Here is a 15,403-nt window from a genome sequence, read left to right on the forward strand (position 1 = left end):
AGGGACTTACTCGGGAGGCGGTCGCCGCTCACACCTCAATGCGAAGAAGAAACAACTGTTGCAACCGCCGACCAAAAGCGACACAGGCCCAACTAGGCCCAGGAACGTTTACCACGTAATGTGCAGCCAAGATCCTGTTCGACCACCAAAAACCCTGCGCCCGAATGTCAACCCAAGACATGTTACCAAAAACAGCAATAAGTGCAGAAAACTTACGAACGTCATGGGCACGGGGATAGACCGCAGGCTGGCAGGACTGAAGAACCCTGCAGACGACCTGATAAACCCGAACCCTGGAACAGGGAAGAAGGGAAACCGGATCAACTCATAGCACATCCCCGGTCATGTAGTCCGTGGAGCGCAAATAACGGCGGAGAGCCAAACCGGACACAACACATGATGCACCTCTGGCCTAACAAATCAAGCATCAACAACCCAAAGACCCCTCAGGAAAGCAGCAGTCTCATTCTTCGCCAGAAAAGAAGAAGATGGCTGCAACCGAACAAAACTACCACCAAGACCAAACGAGCAGAAACACCTGCACCGGAGGAGAGCATTAAGCTCCCGACCCGACCCCCAGAGGCCAGTGCCAACAAGAAAAGAGCCTTGGAGAAAAAGTCCTGAGCCAAAGTGGCTACTACAAACTAAGAAGAAGAGAGATAAGAGAGCACCCTGTCCAACGAACAGGACGGCTCAAGCGGTGCACAAGCAGGCCGGAGGTGAAAGAACGCACGAGACAGCTTGCGAAACGGTACTGAAGTAACATCAATACCAAAAGCAAGCTGCCGCGGCTCCACCAGCACTGCACGATAGGGAGTGACAGTATTCGGCATAAAACGAAGGTCCTGGAACAACCAAGAAAGAAAGAAAGGACAAGACAACTTTGACAGACAGCAAAGTACACCTACGAAGCAAAAGAAAGAAATGGAAAGATCGCCAGGAGACTTCATACTGCTGCCAAGATGAAGCCCGCAGATGGGACACCATCAATGAAGCCACCTGATCACTATAGAGATGCAAACCGTTCTTGCACTTTCTTTAAGTCAATATTGACTTATAGAATAAGTGCATATGTGACATACTAATTTATTGTGAATATTTTAGTTTACCTTGAAAAGCTTCATAGAAAACACCGACCTTACCTAACCTTCTTAGTATGTTAAGATAAGCATCTTATTGCTTCGTAATTACAATTATTACTTAACCTATTATAGGTATAGGCTAAGTAATAATTGTAATTACGAAGCAATAAGATGCTTATCTTAACATACTAAGAAAGTTAGGTAAGGTCGGTGTTTTCTATGAAGCTTTTCAAGGTAAACTAAAATATTCACAATAAATTAGTATGTCACATATGCACGTATTTAATAAGTCAATATTGACTATAAGAAAGTGCGAGAATGGGTTGAGAGATGATGATATATACGAGTCAAATATACCATACGCAAAGACTCAAAGATCGAACCAGCCACGTGATGTACCGGACCGATCTGCTGAAAAAGGCGGAGCCACGGGAAAACCTCTGGGTTTGGATACCGAGCAATCAGCCCCTGAAACCAAGTCTGGGCCGGCTACCACAGGGCCAAGAGGACTACTCTCCTCTGGTAAGTCTCCAAGCGAGTCAGGACCTGGAACAACAGCGGAACTGGGGGAAAGAGGTACAGGAACCCCCACCTTAACCAGTCCTGCCAAAAGACATCAATCCCGACGGCCTTGCAGTCGGGGAAGGGCGCCACGTATATCGGAAGACGCCGCGACCACACTAAGGCGAAGAGGTCCATCTCCGGGCGCCAAAACATCTAGGAGAGCCAACTGAACGAGTCGGCGTCGACCGTCCATTCCATGGACAGAGGAATGAACCGAGACAGGCCGTCTGCCAGGACGTTGGACACCCCTCAAACGTGAACTGCCAGAAGAGCCATACCACGAGAACTTAGCAGACAAGTCACCCGAAGTGACCAGCCCCAAAGAGCCATGGACCGCATCGAACCCCCTCGGTTCAGACAATGAACCACCAAGGAGCAGTCCAAATGGAGCCTGATTGTCAATCCACGGGCAACTGAACCCTCTGAAGAGAAAACCACACCACTGCAAACTCCGTGCTGTGGGCTCGACGGAAGGACAGACCCCTCCGCCCCTGGCCGGCCTAGTGAGCACTGGTCACAAAGCCCCAGACGAGAGAGGACGCGTCCGTGAACACACCAAGTGAGGTCTCAGGTAGGCGCCAAGGCACTAAACCCTGGAAAACCTGAAGAGGAAGCCAGCGACACAGCAACCAACGCAAGGCCCCTGCGGGTCGCGAGAGAGGCAGAAGGGACGTCCCCAAAGGAACCAGAACAGCCGACGAAGCCAAGCCCGACCCAGTGGGTACACCATCATCGCAAAGTTCAGGCTCCCTCACAGACCCTAAAGCAACAGCCGGGTGACCCAGGAGCCCTCCAGAAAACGGCAAAGGCGGGAATGCAGGCGAAGCAGAGATCCAGAAGGGAGAGACAAGGAAGCGGTCCAAGAGTCCCAAACAAGACCCAGCCCAGTCCGAACCTGGGAGGGGACCAGATGGGACTTCCGCCGGTTCATCAAGAACCCGAACCCCGGCGAGCTGGGAAAGAACCAAATTCCTGGCGAGCAGACAAGCGGACTGAGTGGGAGCCCATACCAGCCAGTTGTCGAGGTAGGCCAGCATCCGAACACCTACAAGACGCAGACGGGCCACCACGACCCGGGTAAAGCGTGTGAAAACTCAAGGTGCCAGGTTCAATCCGAACGGGAGACAACAAAAGCGGTAACCGACGGGCCCCGCCAAGAAACCAAGCCAGTACCCTAAACCCCGGATGAATCGGGATGTGCCAATACACATCATAGAGGTCCATGGACACCATCCAAGTGCCTGGCTAAAATAGCAGCCAGACCTGGGACAGAGTAGTCATCCGGAAGGAGGGGCAATGAACCCAAGGGTTCAGACAGGACAAGTCCAAAATGAACCTCATATCTGCACAGTCCCATTTTGGGACTGGAAACAGATGAGAAACCCATCTGAGAGATGTCGTCATTTTGACCATGCCCAAGTGAACCCGTAGGAGAAGAGAAGTCCTGCTAGCCCCGAGTCCCCCGAAGGAGGAGCCATTCAACGCCACCGCAGGCCGTCGGAAACGACCTGAAAAGCCCACGAATCGTGGAACCAGGTGTGAGTGAACAGAGCAAGCCTCCCCCTCCAATCACCACGTCAATGGGATGCACCATGAAAGGGCCTGTGACCCTTACAAAAACCCAAGCCTTGCATAGAGCGAACACCTCGCCAACCAGACGACGACGATTCCAAAGTCCGCGCCTGCTCCAAAACTGGTACCAGTGGCCTACCCCGACGAGCAGAACTCCGAGCCCTGGCACGACCCCTCCGGGAAGGCCCCCCCTCCCCGGGACCCATTGAGAACCAACAAACCTAGACCCAAACAGAATGAAACAAATATCCAAACCTGAACGAAGACGAGTCCATAATAGAGGCCTAATCCGGGACGGCAGGAGGCAAGCCGCAAAGGAAAGGCTGGCACAGCCGTAGAAGCCGGATGGAAGGGGGCCCACCATTCAGACCCAGATACTTCAGCAGGGAAACGACTCGAATGCCTCCATCGCTACTCCGGAAGGGGCATTCCCCAAGACTGACCAAGTCTCAAGACCCTCTAAACCCTGCCCCGACTCCGAAACCCTCAGATGTTTCAGAGCCGAAAGCAGAGAAAAGAGGGGGGGGGACCAGATCGAACCACAACAGGGAAAGGACGAGGAGGACGCAGACTGAACCAAGGCCGAAGCGACCAACACCCCTAAGTCCGGGTCCCTATAAGCAAAACAGGGCAGCCTTGGGGCTTCCGGCGCAGCAATCAACCTAGCGAGTTGCAACAACCTAAACCTAACATGCAACGCTTGCACCGCCTGTACCCGTATAATGTCAACAGTAAACTGGGTAAACTGAGTCACAAGCAAACAACAAAACTCGCAGGACTCCGGGTCGAAAGTGTCACTGACCCAACATGCAGCTTGACCGAGTCAAAAACAGTGAGAGTCACCCTGAGACTAGGAGACAGAGTAACACTCAAACTTGCACAAAGCGAAGGGGGGAGAATGAAGGGTCACATCCATCGAATCCGCATGCCCCTGTGGGGATTCCCAGGGTCCTGAGATGGAACTCACGATCAGGGAAGCCCAGGCAAGGTACTGCTAAGCAGCGCCCAATTCTTTCAAACAGCTTTCAAAGTAACTGAACCCCAGGGACGTGTACACTCACAGGGACCTAGCCGGGGGGTACCACCAGAACAGATAAGCATACTCAGTACACAGGGGGCAACAACCAAGGCAGACATCCCCCCCAACCCACCAGATAGGCAACAAAAAGAAAACAATGCAAGAGGACAGCGTAACCAGGCAGAACAGAGCTAGCCGCTATGAATGATGAAAACAAGCTGCGCAGTACCCTGTGCCCCTACCAGTACAAACTGCCTCTTACCCTAAGGCGAACCAGGGAGCCAGAACACCCTAGCACATAAAGGGTGGACGAAAACCAAGCAACGACCAAGCAGAGGCAGACCTAAGGAACTTGTGGAAGGTGTCCCCAATCCCCAAGGACAGCACTTACTGGGCACCTAGGGAAGTGAACCCTAGGCGCATGCAGCCCGAGTACTGAAGAAATATACTACTAGCTTGTGCATACCCTATAAGAAAGCCGTCACCACAAGGCACAGAGCCGAGACTAGATCTGGAGTCAAAGCACATGACCTCTGCCTCCATACGAAGGTTTCTATAGGTCATTGCTCCTCGTGCCTCTCTGAGGGGGCCAGGTTCTGGCTCATGGTCCCCGGTAGGCCTAAAGAACTCCATACACATAACTGCTGCCAAAGTCTGACATCAGCAATATCAGCCGGAATAGCTCCGGGAGCCGACGGGGCTCCCCTAGAAAATACGTTTCATACAGAATAATACTCATAGGTACCTTACCTATATTGAGGACTCTTGTTGGTGTATAGGAGACAGTGAGGAAAGGGGTAGGAGAAGAGGCGTTAGTGTTTGGAAGGGGAGTCCCCTTCCATTATTACAGCAGAGATGACATTTCTGGGGTACTCTCTCTCTCAAATTTTGCATGCATACCACTAGGACCTGGTTGTGGCTTACTGCTTGCTTGCTTGTCTTACTAAGAATCTCTCTATAGACACTTGCTTTTCCCAATGTTTTTCTTAGGTTGAGCTTTAACACTGAGTTTCTTGGAACCCATGGCATGATATATAAGAACTTTTATGTTCAGAAACCAAAAAAAAACACAAAAACAATGAAATTGTTCACAAAGAATTAAAGCACGGTCATCACTAGTTGGGAGGTACTGGTAAACTGAAGTGCGCTATGTGCTCGGTTCGCCCATACGTATATCAACAAACTAAAGCACCGAGGCAAACTTCGAGCACCGAGTCGAAACTTTTCGAAGAAATTGAGCTCGAGAACTAAAAAATTTGAAAACCGAGATTCCACTGTAGTTATTTAAATGTACAAGTTTCTGGTGCACCACCATTTGGAGAGTTGTATCCAGGAAAGAAGACCTAAGCTTAAGAAGGACATATATGCTTTGGACAAAGTTCCACAGAGCAACAAAAATCATCCCAGAACTCGGTCTTTCTAGGGTGGTGGAAAATGTCTTGACTCTAAAACCGTTGTCACTGAATGGGTTCTGTTACTTCTGTACTTTGCAACTATTAAGAATAACTACATTTAAATTGTGTAAAGTCACAATAAAAAGGTAATGCTATTGTTTTTCTACAAAAAGCTTCATGTGTCTTACTAAACTTAATTGACATCCAGACTTTTACCTGTTGACACACTCAACAGTGATATGGCTTCTCTCCTGTATGAATCCTCATGTGTATTTTTAAACTTGATTTTTGTGAAAAATCTTTAAGACACACTGAACAGTGATATGGTTTTTCTCCTGTATGAATCCTCATGTGTATTTTTAGATTTGATTTTGTTGAAAAATCTTTGAGACACTCTGAACAGTGATATGGTTTCTCTTCTGTATGAATTCTCATGTGTATTTTTAGACTTGATTTTTGTGAAAAATCTTTAAGACACTCTGAACAGTGATATGGTTTCTCTCCAGTATGAATCCTCATGTGTTTTTGATGATCTGATTTTCGGGAAAATTTTTTAAGACACTCTGAACAGTGATATGGTTTCTCTCGAGTATGAATCCTCATGTGTATTTTAAGATCTGATTTTCGTGAAAAATCTTTAAGACACTCTGAACAGTGATATGGTTTCTCTCCTGTATGAATCTTCATGTGATATATTAGATTTGATTTTTCTGAAAATTTTTTAAGACACTCTGAACAGTGATATGGTTTCTCTCCTGTATGAATCTTCATGTGATATATTATTTTTGATTTTTCTGAAAAATCTTTATGGCACTCTGAACAGTGATATGGTTTCTCTCCAGTATGAATTTTAATGTGTCTATCAAGACTCGATTTTTCTGAAAAATCTTTAAGACACTCTGAACAGTGATATGGTTTCTCTCCTGTATGAATCCTAATGTGTCTATCAAGACTCGATTTTGTTGAAAAATCCTTTAGACACTCTGAACAGGGATATGGTTTCTCTCCTGTATGAATCTTCATGTGAGATATTAGATGTGATTTTTGTGAAAAATCTTTTAGACACTCTGAACAGTGATATGGTTTCTCCCCTGTATGAATCCTCATGTGTGATTTTAGGGCTGATATTTTGGAGAAGTCTTTTAGACACTCTGAACAGTGATACAGTTTCTCTCCTGAATGGGCACTCATATTTAGCTTTGGAGTATTTCTGAACACAGTTTTAGACAATGAATATTTAACACAGATTTTTTCTTTGTACATTTTTTGTAGGCTATTATATGAGACTTTTAACATAATATTTTTGAATATTCAACACTGATTAGATTTTTCTTTTGAAGAAACATTTGTAGTTTACTTCAATTTAAAAATCTTTAAAGTTAGTTGATCCAAGAACTTAAATATTATTATCTAAAGAAATTTACTACATTTGATTACTGAAGTCTTGTAGACAATGATTATTATTATTATTATTATTATTATTATTATTATTATGAATAAATTCTTGTATGCTTTATAAATATTACAGAAAATTCTAAGTAACACATATTCATGATATGGTTTTTTAAAATGCCGTTATTGTGTATTATTAAAGGAAATGTTAAAAGATGCCAAACACTTGGATTGTGGTATCTGTAAATAACACAAGTTACAACATTGTAGTTAGCAGAGACAATCAGGTTACAGTGGTACCTCTGTTGTCAACAGATAGCTCGGAATGTCAAATATTGTAACATAAGTTTGCAACATTGCAACCGGGTTATAGTGGTACCTCTGTTGTCAACAGATAGCCCAGAATATCAAATAAGCTACAGAGAAAAATCCAATTTGGTAGAAATATAAAGCAACTGAATTGTCAAGACATACGAGAATGGAAAATCTGATTTGTAAATTGATGGTATGGTTGATTCGTAAATAGTAAAATATTGTGCTTATTATATTATAAAATATGCTAGACTTAGAATATACTATACAATATGTCCTGTGAGTTATCAAGTGTAAAACATATATATAGTACATATGTACTCCTCAACATGTAGTTCCCAACAGGAGATTTAGTGCATGTAAAACTTTGTAAATATGTAAAACAAACACTGTGGCAAGTTTGTTCAAGATTTTACAATGTCAGTGTATCTCTTCTATAGATATATATCTATCCGGTCTTGTTCAAGTTTGTTCAAGATTTTACAATGTCAGTGTATCACTTCTATAGATATATATCTATCAGGGAGCCGGTCGGCTGAGTGGACAGCACACTGGACTTGTGATCCTGTGTTCCTGGGTTCGATCCCAGGCGCCGGCGAGAAAAAATGGGCAGAGTTTCTTTCACCCCTATGCCCCTGCCCTACGGGCTGCTTCCTGGGGGGTGGAGGCCTGGTCGAGGACTGGGCCGCGGGGAACACTAAAAAAATCCCGAAATCATCTCCAGATAACCTCCAGATATATATCTTCTATAGATATATGTATCACCCATACATACATAGAGACATGTATGTAGAGTGCTTTGGATGAAAGTGTGTTTATCGCAATGGGTAATAAGGAAACACATGACTATTCTATCTGAAAGAGTTGAGTAACATCCATCCACAGGATGTTGAGGATGCGGATGTAACAATCAGGATGTTGAAATTAGTTCAAGACAACGTCTTACCCAAATTCATGAAGTACAGTTTTTCTGACACTGTAATGAGTTTCATGACACTGCTGATGACAACCACCATGTATTCAGTCTATCTGACAGTGTTGTGCTTCATGTCACTGCTCACACTATGATGTATATGCAGTCAATCTGACTGTGTTGTGCTTCATGTCACTCACTGCTCACACTATGATGTATATGCAGTCAATCTGACTGTGTTGTGCTTCATGTCACTGCTCACACTATGATGTATATGCACTCTATCTGCCAGTGTTGTGCTTCATGTCACTACTCACATTATGATGTATATGCAGTCTATCTGCCAGTGTTGTGCTTCATCACTGCTCATGCCATCATGTACACAGCATTGTTGACACACATGAGCTCTAAGCCTAATAGGTGGTGGCAGAGCAGGTGTCAGTCTTCTGATGAGAGTAGATGCTGCAAAAGAAACAAATGAGAAATATTCAGGTCCTTAGGACAACAAATATCAAATATATATAAACTTTGGTATTTAATAAAACTCTCATACTAGGCAATTTTTATTTTCAGGACTGCAGATTTTCTTTTGCAATGAATATATGGGTAAAAAAGGCTATACTATATACTAAACAGGATAACTACATATTAATGTAATAAATTATAAATCAGAGCTCAGTGTAAACTGATCAATCTCTACTATTTCACTCCAGAAAACAAGAACTATATATTGATTTTACTTTTTTTTTTTTTTGCTAAATATATTAACCCTTAAATTGCGCATAGCATCATATGATGCTTTGGAGTACTATGCAAGATTTAAACGACCCGCGAATACACGGGGTTCACCACACCTTCATCAGGGCTCTTGTAAACAGACACAATTTAAAAAAAAAATCGTGGGCCAAAATTCCCGGGTGTTAGGGACCTCAGTATTCAGTGAGCTACCAAGCCTTACGCACGCAGCATAAGCTCACAGCACTGCTGTTCAGCTTGTGACTACAGCATGCCCTAAAAATGCCATAATATACTTGTTCATGCTATTATGTAGTGATGATATTATTACAGAAGACCCCTGACTGTGATAAAACTGACCAGGGTTCTGATAATAGCAGGATTGTGGTGATATTTAGTGCTGTGCTCCATGGAGGGAGGAGTAATGCTGTGGGAGGGAGTGTGGTGGCGTTGTCTTCTGACTTTGTGTGGCCACCTTTTATTGACTGCACACACCATACCAGCTTAGTGGTTCGCTATGGTGAACACAAATGTAGATACTTATATATAACGTGTGTATAGAGGGTATAAACAGAAATAGGAGTAGGTTGGGAGCCGCCATTTTGGTGAGGGCAGTGGCGTCGTCTGCACAACTTATCATGTTGTTTACCAGTGACCACGATGGTCTTTGGGCACCATACCAGTTTATTTGTACAAGTACGGTGAATAAAACACGAAGATATGTATATATAATGTGTGTATATAGCGTAATAACACCACAAACAGTATTGTTGGAGGAGAAATATTAGTGCGTCTGGCCTTGAGGGCGGCAGCCATCAGCTGACTGTGTGAGTAGCTACGCCTTTGTGCCTTTACTCACCATACAAGCTTAGATGTACAGTTATGGTGAACAAAACATATAAATACTTATATATAACGTCTGTATATAAAAGCAAAAACAGTATGGTGGCAAGTCAGGTGAGGTGAGGGAGGGAGAGAGTGGCAGCCAGTGGCGGGCTGCCACTGGCACTGCCACTCAGCATACCAACTTAGTGGTTCGTTATGGTGAACACGAATGTAGATACATATATATATATATATATATATATATATATATATATATATATATATATATATATATATATATATATATATATATATATATATATATATAGGGTCTGTATATAGTGAATAAAAGCAAAAATAGTATTGTGGGAGAGTCAGGTGACTTGAGGGAGGGAGGAAGTAGCAGCCAGTGGCGGGCTGCCACTGGCACTGCCACTCAGCATGCCAACTTAGTGGTTCATTATGGTGAACAAAACATGCAGATACTTAACCTGTATATATAGTGTAATAACCGACAAAGTATTTGTTCACTGTTTGATGAACATAATTGAATCAACAATATGCACACCATATTTTTGAGTACAGCGATGATTCACTCATTTTATTATATAAATATATCACACTACACACTATTGAATAATATTACAGCAAAAAACTACAAAAAAATGAATCAGAGAAAAATCAATATACAGTATGCCACTTACGATTTTTTTATTATTTTTTGCATGATCAGTGAACACAAATTAACAGGTTAGGAAGAAAATTTTTTTTTTTTTTTTTTTGTATGCACCTGTGGGTGTCAAATGGTATATAGCCATGCGCCATTTAAGGGTTAAACACACTTTCGCATATTTATATACAATATATACATGCAGACATTTTGATAATATAATTATAATCAAAAATAGTATTAATAACCTCTTCATTGTACAAGAGTTAATATAAATAAATAAAATGATACGTCAGCACTGACAGCTGGTACACTACCTTAACACTGATAGCTGGTACCCTACCTTAGCACTGATAGCTGGTACACTACCTCAGCACTGATAGCTGGTACACTACCTTAGCACTGATAACTGATACACTACCTTAGCACTGATAGCTGGTACACTACCTTAGCACTGATAGCTGGTACACTACCTTAGCACTGATAGCTGGTACACTACCTTAGCACTGATAGCTGGTACACTACCTTAGCACTGATAGCTGGTACACTACCTTAGCACTGATAGCTGGTACACTACCTTAGCACTGATAGCTGGTACACTACCTTAGCACTGATAGTGGTAGACACGTCTTCATATTTCCCATGACCAAACTGCTCTCACTGACCAATACGTAAGAAGCTATCAGCTACTGACAATTGAGGATCTGCAATGGCTGGAAATATAATGCCACGACACCAAACATACCAAGTCACTGACCGATAAGCAAGCAGAAATCAGCTACTGACAACTGACAATCAGCAATGGACAGAAATATAATGCCATGACACCACACATACAAAATCACTGACCATATGCTATGCAGACACAACACAACTAATTACAGGTTGACAATATGACTCACAAAGCACAAAATGAAACCAATGGAATCATACAATGGGAATACATCTGGTGTATCCAGGTAATGAAATCATACAATGGTAATGCAACTGGTATATCCAGACAATGGAATCAAACAATGAGAATTGAACTGGTGAATCCAGAAAATGGAATCATACAATACCTGCTTGATGGGGTTCTGGGAGTTCTACTCCCCAAGCCCGGCCCAAGGCCAGGCATGACTTGTGAGAGCTTAATCCAACAGGCAGTTGCTTGGAGTGGCCCGCAGGCCCACATATCCACCACAACCCGATAGTTTTCTTCAAGAAATGCCGGAATGATCTAGTTTTCTCTTGAAGATGTCCACGGTTGTTCCAGCAAGATTTCTTATACTCGATGGAAGGATGTTGAACAACCGTGGACCTCTGATGTTTATTCAGTGTTCTCAGATTGTGCCTATAGCACCCCGTGCTCTTCACTGGCTCTATTCTGCATTTCTTCCATATCGTTCATGCCAGTATGTTGTTATTTTACTGTGTAAATTTGGGACCTGGCCCTCCAGTATTTTCCATGTGTACATTATCTCTCTCGTCTCTTATCTAGTGAGTACATTTGGAGATCTTTGAGACGATCCCAATAGGTATGTATGCCGTATATGTTCTCTGTAAGCCCTCTATTTCAGCAATTTGTCCTACTCTGAAGGGGGAAGTGAGTACTGAGCAGTACTCAAGATGGGACAGAACAAGTGTTTTGAATAGTACAACCACTGTGATGGGATTCCTATATTTGAGCGTTCTCATAATCCATCCTATCATTTTTCTGGCTGACGCAATACTTGCTTGGTTATGCTCCCTACACATTAGATCGTCAGACATCATCATTCCCAAATCCTTTACATGCTGCTTTCCTACTGTGGACAGATTTGATTGTGTTTTGTACCCTGTATTATGTTTGAGGTCCTCATTTTTACCATGCCTGAGTACCTGGAATTTATCACAGTTAAACATCATGCTATTTCTGTTACCCAGTCAAAAACTTTATTAATATCTGCTTGTAGTTTTCAATGTCTTCAGCAGGGGAAATTTTCATGCTGATTTTTGTCGTCTGCAAAGGATGATACGAAGCTGTGACTTGTATTTTTGTCTATACCTGATATGATAATAAGGAAAAACGGAGGTATAAGGTCTGTACCCTAAGGTACAGAGCTTTAACTGCACTTGGACTCAATTTTATATGGTTGACTGTTACTCTTTGTGATCTGTTCGACAGAAAACTGAGTAACCAGCGTCCTACTTTACTGGCTATTCTCATTGACAGCATTTTGTGTGCAAACACTCCATGGTCACATTTATTGAATGCCATTGCAAAGTACAAGTATATCACATCTGCATTCTGTTTTTCTTTGAATGCCTCAGCGACTTTGTCGTAGTAGTCAAGTAACTGTGATAGGCACGATCTTCCCGCTCGAAATCCATGTTGGCCTGGGTTGTAGAGGTCATTGGTCTCCATGAAACTGGTGACCTGACTGTTGATCACTCTTTCAAATACTTTTATTATGTGGGACGATTAGTGCAACTGGTCTATAATTCTTTGTCAATGCTTTGCTCCCTCCCTCATGTAGAGGAGCTATGTCTGCTGATTTAAGCGCATCTGTAATCTCCCCTGTGTCCAACCTCTTCCTCCACACTATACTGAGTGACTGTGCTACTGGCACCTTGCATTTCTTTATAAATATTGAATTCCACGAGTCTGGACCTGGAGCTGAGTGCGTGGGCACGTTATCAATTTCTCTTTCAAAATCAGCCATGCTCATGTTGATATCAGTTATATTTACAGGAGTTTGGATATCACGCACACGCATAAAGAAGTAATTGTCAAAAGAAGGCACCAAGCCAGGAAGGCTATGTAGCACCATCAAATGTGCGGAATAATCATAGGGTGCTAAATATGACTAAGAATGTCAATATGAGAACAGAAACACATAAAGCAAATGATATCAAAGGAATCCGAATCATCAAGAATTCTATCGAGGGATGGTCGAGAAGCAAGACTCACATTCAACCTGGAAGTCAGAACCTTCAACAAGGACATGCACGACTGTAAGAGGGACAATGCAGTTTGGACAATAAGGAGCAGGGCGGTGCTCCATTAAGTGCCCGTGAGTTAAGCGTGTATGGCTATTACGCAACCTCGCCAGAGCCGTTTCCCACCGTCGGTTACAGTGGTAGGAGGAAGGCCATGGGGACACACTACTCTTAAGAGCACGGAGTTTGTTAGAAGTAACAGAAGAACAACAACCCTGCCAACAGGCAAGGATGGAGGAATGAATAACTAGGTAAAAGTCGGAATAAGGAATACCTTTACAGGAGACGGGACAAGTACGGATGGCTTCCTTAGAAACAGCGTCTGCACGCTCATTTAACCAGTTAACTCTTTAGCCACAGATATTTTACAGGAAAGAGATGGTTGGGTTGACTGCAGCTATCTGGACCTAAAAAAGGCTTTCAACAGAGTTCCACGTAAGAGGTTGTTCTGGAAACTGGAAAATATTGGAGGAGTGACAGGCAAGCTTCTAACATGGATGAAAATTTTCTGACTGATAGAAAAATGAGGGCAGTAATCAGAGGCAATGTATCGGACTGGATAAATCTCAGAAGTGGAGTACCACAGGGTTCAGTTCTTGCACCAGTGATGTTAATTGTCTACATAAATGATCTACCAATTGGAATACAGAATTATATGAACATGTTTGCTGATGATGCTAAGATAATAGGAAGGATAAGAAACTTAGATGATTGTCATGCCCTTCAAGAAGACCTGGACAAAATAAGTATATGGGGCAAAACTTGGTAAATGGAATTTAATGTGAATAAATGCCATGTTATGGAATGTGGAATAGGTGAACATAGACCCCACACAACCTATAAATTATGTGTGAAATCCTCAAAGAATTCTGATAAAGAAAGAGATCTAAGGGTGGTTCTAGATAGAAAACTATCTCCTGAGGACCACATAAAGAACGTTGTGCGAGGAGTCTATGCCACGCTTTCTAACTTCAGAATTGCTTTTAAATACATGGATGGCAAAATACTAAAGAAATTGTTCAAGAATTTTGTTAGGCCAAAGCTCGAATATACAGCAGTTGTGTGGTGCCCATATCTTAAGAAGTACATCAACAAACTGGTAAAGGTGCAAAGACATGCTACTAAGTGGCTTCCAGAACTGAAGGGTAAGAGCTACGAGGAGAGGTTAGAGGCATTAAATATGCCAAAACTAGAAGACAGAAGAAAAAGAGGTGATATGATCACTACGTACAAAATAGTAACAGAAATTGATAAAATCGACAGGGAAGATTTCCTGAGACCTGGAACTTCAAGAACAAGAGGTCATAGATTTAAACTAATTAAACAAAGATGGAGAAGAAATATAAGAAAATTCACATTCACAAACAGAGTGGTAGATGGTTGGAACAAGTTAAGTGAGGTGATGGAAGTCAAAACCATCAGTACCCGTAGTTTCAAAGCGTTATATGACAAAAAGTGCTGGGTAGACGGGACACCATGAGCATAGCACTCATCCTGTAACTATACTTATGTAATTACACTTAGGTAATTACAGTGGTACCTCGCATAACGATCACCCCAAAAAACGAACATTTTGGGTAACGAACGGCCCGATCGGCGTCAAATCGTCCCGTATGACGAACGCTGGTTTGAGTAACGTCAACACCACATGGTGGGGTCGCGCTGCTTCTTGCACATTCTTAGACGCCTACGACGATGCACATAAAGTATGTTGTTCTTGTTTAAAGATGCTAATGATGCTGGGATATAAAAGGGTGACTGCTGAGATGTTGCAAAGCATTGACGTTTTCGTAGGAAAAAAGAAATAAAATGTCTGATATACAACAAATGTCAAAAAGGTTCGTTCGGTGTTCGGCAGGTAGGCTGCTCCATTATAACAATCTTTCTTTGTTTCAAATGTGTTCCATTTGTTTTGTATTTGTCATTTACGTTTCAATAATGGAGAAGCCTACCTTACATACACTG

At 42.8% G+C, this 15,403-nt stretch overlaps 1 protein-coding gene across 1 annotated transcript in view; it reads right to left on the minus strand.

Moving 5' to 3' along the window:
- Window positions 1-4,459: 4,459 nt before the first annotated feature.
- The window catches only part of LOC138356528 (zinc finger protein 271-like), a 58,266-nt gene continuing 47,322 nt past the window's right edge, over window positions 4,460-15,403 (minus strand). Inside the window, exon 2 of the mRNA XM_069312693.1 lies at window positions 4,460-8,709. Within this exon, the coding sequence (XP_069168794.1) occupies window positions 5,859-6,926 (1,068 nt within the window). The 5' untranslated portion in view covers window positions 6,927-8,709 and the 3' untranslated portion in view covers window positions 4,460-5,858. The remainder of the gene's footprint in view (window positions 8,710-15,403) is intronic.

This window comes from Procambarus clarkii, chromosome 73, assembly GCF_040958095.1.
Source record: "Procambarus clarkii isolate CNS0578487 chromosome 73, FALCON_Pclarkii_2.0, whole genome shotgun sequence".
Lineage (NCBI taxonomy): Eukaryota > Metazoa > Arthropoda > Malacostraca > Decapoda > Cambaridae > Procambarus > Procambarus clarkii.